General features: G+C 56.1%; 1 protein-coding gene across 1 annotated transcript in view; it reads left to right on the plus strand.

Moving 5' to 3' along the window:
- Positions 1-1,073, plus strand: part of TRIM62 (tripartite motif containing 62) — an 18,684-nt gene extending 17,611 nt beyond the window's left edge. Inside the window, exon 5 of the mRNA XM_018574966.1 lies at positions 464-1,073. Within this exon, the coding sequence (XP_018430468.1) occupies positions 464-1,014 (551 nt within the window). The 3' untranslated portion in view covers positions 1,015-1,073. The remainder of the gene's footprint in view (positions 1-463) is intronic.
- Positions 1,074-5,027: the final 3,954 nt, after the last annotated feature.

Below are 5,027 nucleotides of genomic sequence, written 5' to 3' on the forward strand. Positions count from 1 at the left end.
TGGGATTCCCGGCTCATTCACCTCCTCCTCTGTCCCTGTGTTGGGATTCCCGGCTCATTCACCTCCTCTGTCCCTGTGGTGGGATTCCCGGTTCATTCACCTCCTCTGTCCTTGTGGTGGGATTCCCGGCTCATTCACCTCCTCTGTCCCTGTGGTGGGATTCCCGGCTCACCTTCTCTGTCGCTGTGGTGGGATTACCGGCTCATTCACCTTCCTCTGTCCCTGTGGTGGGTTCCCCGGCTCATTCACCTCCTCCTCTGTCCCTGTGTTGGGATTCCCGGCTCACCTTCTCTGTCGCTGTGGTGGGATTCCCGGTTCATTCACCTCCTCTGTCCTTGTGGTGGGATTCCCGGCTCATTCACCTCCTCCTCTGTTCCTGTGTTGGGATTCCCGGCTCATTCACCTTCCTCTGTCCCTGTGTTGGGATTCCCGGCTCATTCGCCTTCTTCTCTCTCTCCTCCAGTGCCGGCAGCGTTGACGCTGGATCCAGTGACGGCCCACCAGCGCCTGATCCTGTCAGACGATTGTACGATTGTGGCGTACGGTAACTTGCACCCTCAGCCTCTGCAGGACTCTCCCAAGCGCTTTGACGTGGAGGTCTCGGTGTTGGGCTCGCAGGTCTTCGATGGCGGCGTGCATTACTGGGAGGTGGTGGTCTCGGACAAGACGCAGTGGATGATCGGACTGGCCCACGAGGCCGTTAGCCGCAAGGGGAGCATCCAGATCCAGCCGGGAAAAGGCTTCTACTGCATCGTGATGCACGATGGGAACCGCTACAGCGCCTGCACCGAGCCCTGGACTCGGCTCAACGTCAAGAGCAAGCTGGAGAAGGTCGGCGTGTATCTGGACTATGACAAGGGACTGCTCATCTTCTACAATGCCGACGACATGTCCTGGCTATACACCTTCCGCGAGAAGTTCCCCGGAAGACTGTGTTCGTATTTCAGCCCCGGGCAGAGCCATGCCAACGGCAAGAATGTACAACCGCTACGCATCAACACCGTGCGGATATAGCCCTACGTACCCCCCCCCCCAATGCTGCTGCCTGTCTGGGGAGGGAAAGGAAGGGATCGCTTATATAGATAGAAATACAATTTCTCCATCATCCACCGAGGGACACAGGAATTCAAAAACAGTCGGGTCATACTGCCGCCTACAGCACGTTGGGACCATGGCAAACAGGAAAAGTTGTAAGCCTGCCCCCGTATAATCCCTCCTACTCCCTACACTGGTTTTTTTTCTGGTGTCCCAAGAGGTTGGAGGCCTTTCATTCAGGACAGAAGTCCAACTATCTGCTCCTCCTCCTACTCTTCTGGGGTCACGGGATGCCTTCCAAACCTGCCTATCCTTGTAAGGATGCCGGCCTTAGTCAGGCTGACTTCGGGGTTGGTACCCCGGGGGGGTACTTTTTGACTCTCCCTTGGGTGAGACGGGTCGCCGGGTCACACAGCCTCGTTGATCCTGGCCTCCTCCCTCGGTCTCCAGGGGTTGCGCCCTTCAGTTGTAGACGGGCTGGCCTCATCTTGTGGACCTGCGTTGTTGTCTGCGGTTCCCTCTGAGGATCTGGTTTTTGTTGAGCGTTGTTGGTCTGGTCATGCGGTTGCTGGTTACACCGGTTTTGTTTTTTTTTGGCCATCACCCTATTGCTGGGCTCGGTGTCCCCCTTCCGGTGGAGCCATTTCCCTCGGCAGTGGTCTCTCCTGTCCTGCTCTGAGCATCGGCGTGATCCTGTGCAGCCTTCTCTTGGCAGAGGACTTCCTCCGATTTCAGATTCTGGTATCCGTCCTCCTGGTAGACCTGCGTTGCAGACACTTCCTGGTCCCATCGGTGGTCCCATCGGTGGTCGTTACGCATCCCTCAGCTGGACTGCTTTTGGACGTCCAGACTGTAATTGAATGCCTGTGTCCATCAATGGATGATGGAGAATATAGGACATGGTCACACACCGTAGAATCTTTATCTCAGAGTCCATTGAAGGACGCCGCCCGGGGGTGGCCAATGAAACTATAGTAGGCGTGGATCAATGTGGCCAGACCCCGCCCCTTCAGGGCTAATTCCTATAAAACGGACACCAATGAAAGTATAGTAGGCGCGGATCAGTGTGGCCAGACCCCGCCCCTTCAGGGCTAATTCGTATAAAACGGACCAATGAAAGTATAGTAGGCGTGGATCAATGTAGACAGACTCCACCCCTTCAGGGCTAATTCCTATAAAACGGACCAATGAAAGTATAGTAGGCGTTAATCAATGTGGCCAGACCCCGCCCCTTCAGGGCTAATTCCTATAAAAAAGATGCGCCCAGCTCCAGCCAACAAACCTGTTCTGTTCTGGATGGGGGGAGGGAGGCCGTGCCGGGACTATTGCCGTCTGCACTACACAATCTCTCCGCCGGGGCCACAGACTGACATCGGGCAGACGTCTTCCCTATGCAAAGCTGAACTCCAGCCAGAAATACAAATATCTCCCCACGGCCTGCTCATGTCCCCCTAGAACGTCCCACGGAATCATGGAACCCGACGCGGAAGTCACGTGTGGCTGGAATGACGTGAGAGCAGGCAAGAATTGTCCCTCCAACCAGACAAATCTGAGAGCTCTCCGAGGATTGCCCCAGCTCTCAGGCTGAATCCAGCATCCTGGACAATCTCTTCCTCCAGTGGCTGGAGCTGCTGCGTGTGGGCGGAGTCAGCAATCTGCTCCCGGGTCATTCCACCCACATCTGATCCGCCTCCGGTGTATAGGGCGACTCTAGTCTGTGATTGGCTGCCCTTATCTCCGAGGGCAGTCCCATCTCGCCGATCTGTGCGGTGCAACAAAAGACGAGAATGTGACCCAAATAATGTGGGAGGTGTCAGAACGCCGCTGAGGAGCGTCACAATAAACTGTGAACTGGTTGTCTGTGTCCGTTTTACTGCAGGATCATTATATCCAGGGGGTCAGCGGCGCCCTCTAGAGGCTGCCAGTGTGTAGGGGTATTACAGTCAGTTCACTGCTAGGATAAGAACAATTGGCCGTGGCCCCTCCTCCAGGAAATAAGGAGTTCCTTCGGAGCGGGGGTTGCACACGGCTGACCTCTGTGCTTGGTGCAGCTCGATGCTCTATGGTAAAGTTCTAGTTGGGGCAAAACGTGGCAGAGAGGGGAGCGGGGTGGAGTGTCCCCAAGTGGACCGGAACAATAAAGTTGTTTTTATGCTGAACATTCAGAGTGCGGAAGCGAGGCCGCATCTGAAAGGGTGTGAAGGGCGTTACTTCTCCATATTAAACTGAAGCCGGCACACCGCGTCTCCTCCAACAATACTTTATTAACAATACATCTCACACACAAAAGTGACAATGGCGGAGTGCCGGCAATCCTGGGACGGGGGTTCCACAAGGCGTGTTGGTGGGAGGCCGTGGTATTATGGCACCACCCGCCGACACACCTCCATTGCGCAGCCATTCCTGCATGCAGATAGACGAGCTATTCACAGAAGGGTGGAGGGTTCAGAGGAGGCCGGAGAAGGGAACAATCCAGGACAACATTCTCCCATTCAGCTCACTTCCCAGCTCAGCGATGTCCTAGATTGTCCCTTCTCCGGCCTCCTCTGAACCCTCCACCCTTCCTAGATTGTCCCTTCTCCGGCCTCCTCTGAACCCTTCCTAGATTGTCCCTTCTCTGGCCTCCTGCGAACCCTTCCTAGATTGTCCCTTCTCCGGCCTCCTCCGAACCCTTCCTAGATTGTCCCTTCTCCGGCCTCCTCCAAACCCTTCTGTACATAGTTCTGAGTTGTATTCCAGTGTTGGGTGTGTTGGAGAGCGGAGTCCCCGGCCTGGAACAATAGTCTGGAACACAGTCAGAAGGGGCGGATTGTTTCCAGGTTCTGACTTGCTTGGAATCCCCTGCTGAGTGAAGGTCTCATTCTTGGAGGATTACTGTCCCTGGCACAGTGGGTAAGAGCACCGCCACACGTTGGGTTGTATAAAAGCTTTTAATAAATGTACAACAAATAAAATTCAGCAGATTCCACAGACATAAAAACAAGTAAAAGCCCAGGGGTAGGGACTAGGCTGGGAGCACGCCGTCTCTGGTCCTCCGGGGTGGAGGAGCTAGGCCGGGAGCGCACCGCATCTGGTCATCCGGGGTGGAGGAGCTGGGACGGGAGCGCACCGCGTCTGGTCATCCGGGGTGGAGGAGCTGGGACGGGAGCGCACCGCATCTGGTCATCCGGGGTGGAGGAGCTAGGCCGGGAGCGCACCGCATCTGGTCATCCGGGGTGGAGGAGCTAGGACGGGAGCGCACCGTGTCTGGTGATCCGGGGTGGAGGAGCTGGGACGGGAGCGCACCGTGTCTGGTGATCCGGGGTGGAGGAGCTAGGACGGGAGCGCACCGCATCTGGTCATCCGGGGTGGAGGAGCTAGGACGGGAGCGCACCGTGTCTGGTCCTCCGGGGTGGAGGAGCTAGGACGGGAGCGCACCGCGTCTGGTCCTCCGGGGTGGAGGAGCTGGGACGGGAGCACACCGCGTATGGTCCATCTGCGAGCGCTATTTCCCGGACGCCTGCATCTGTTTACAGAATGCTTCAAACTGCTGCTGCTCCAACTCCGTCATCACCTTGTTCAGGGCGTAGATCTGAAATAAAGAGGACCTGTTATGTGCACAGCTCCGGGATATCTGATCAGCATCACATCAAACACGGGAACAGAACTCATCAGAATATAGCTGAGAGGAAGATTATGTGCAGCACACCGCTGATTTCCAGTGGATGAAGGAAATGGTCGGCCTGAGGCGGCGCCTCTATAAATCGCGTGCGGTGTGATGATTGCGACTTCTCCCCAATGATTGGCTGCTGCATAGTACCACAGTACACCATCCCTAGTACTCCAACCACAGTACACCATCCCTAGTACTCCAACCACAGTACACCATTCTGACCACATCTGATCTGTGGTTGGAGCACTATGGGTGGGGTACTATGGGTGGCGCAGTATGGGTGGGGTACTATGGGTGGCGCAGTATGGGTGGGGTACTATGGGTGGCGCAGTATGGGTGG

The sequence above is a fragment of the Nanorana parkeri genome, unplaced genomic scaffold (genome assembly GCF_000935625.1).
Source record: "Nanorana parkeri isolate BGI_ZX_2015 unplaced genomic scaffold, ASM93562v1 scaffold3428, whole genome shotgun sequence".
NCBI classification, from domain to species: Eukaryota; Metazoa; Chordata; class Amphibia; order Anura; family Dicroglossidae; genus Nanorana; species Nanorana parkeri.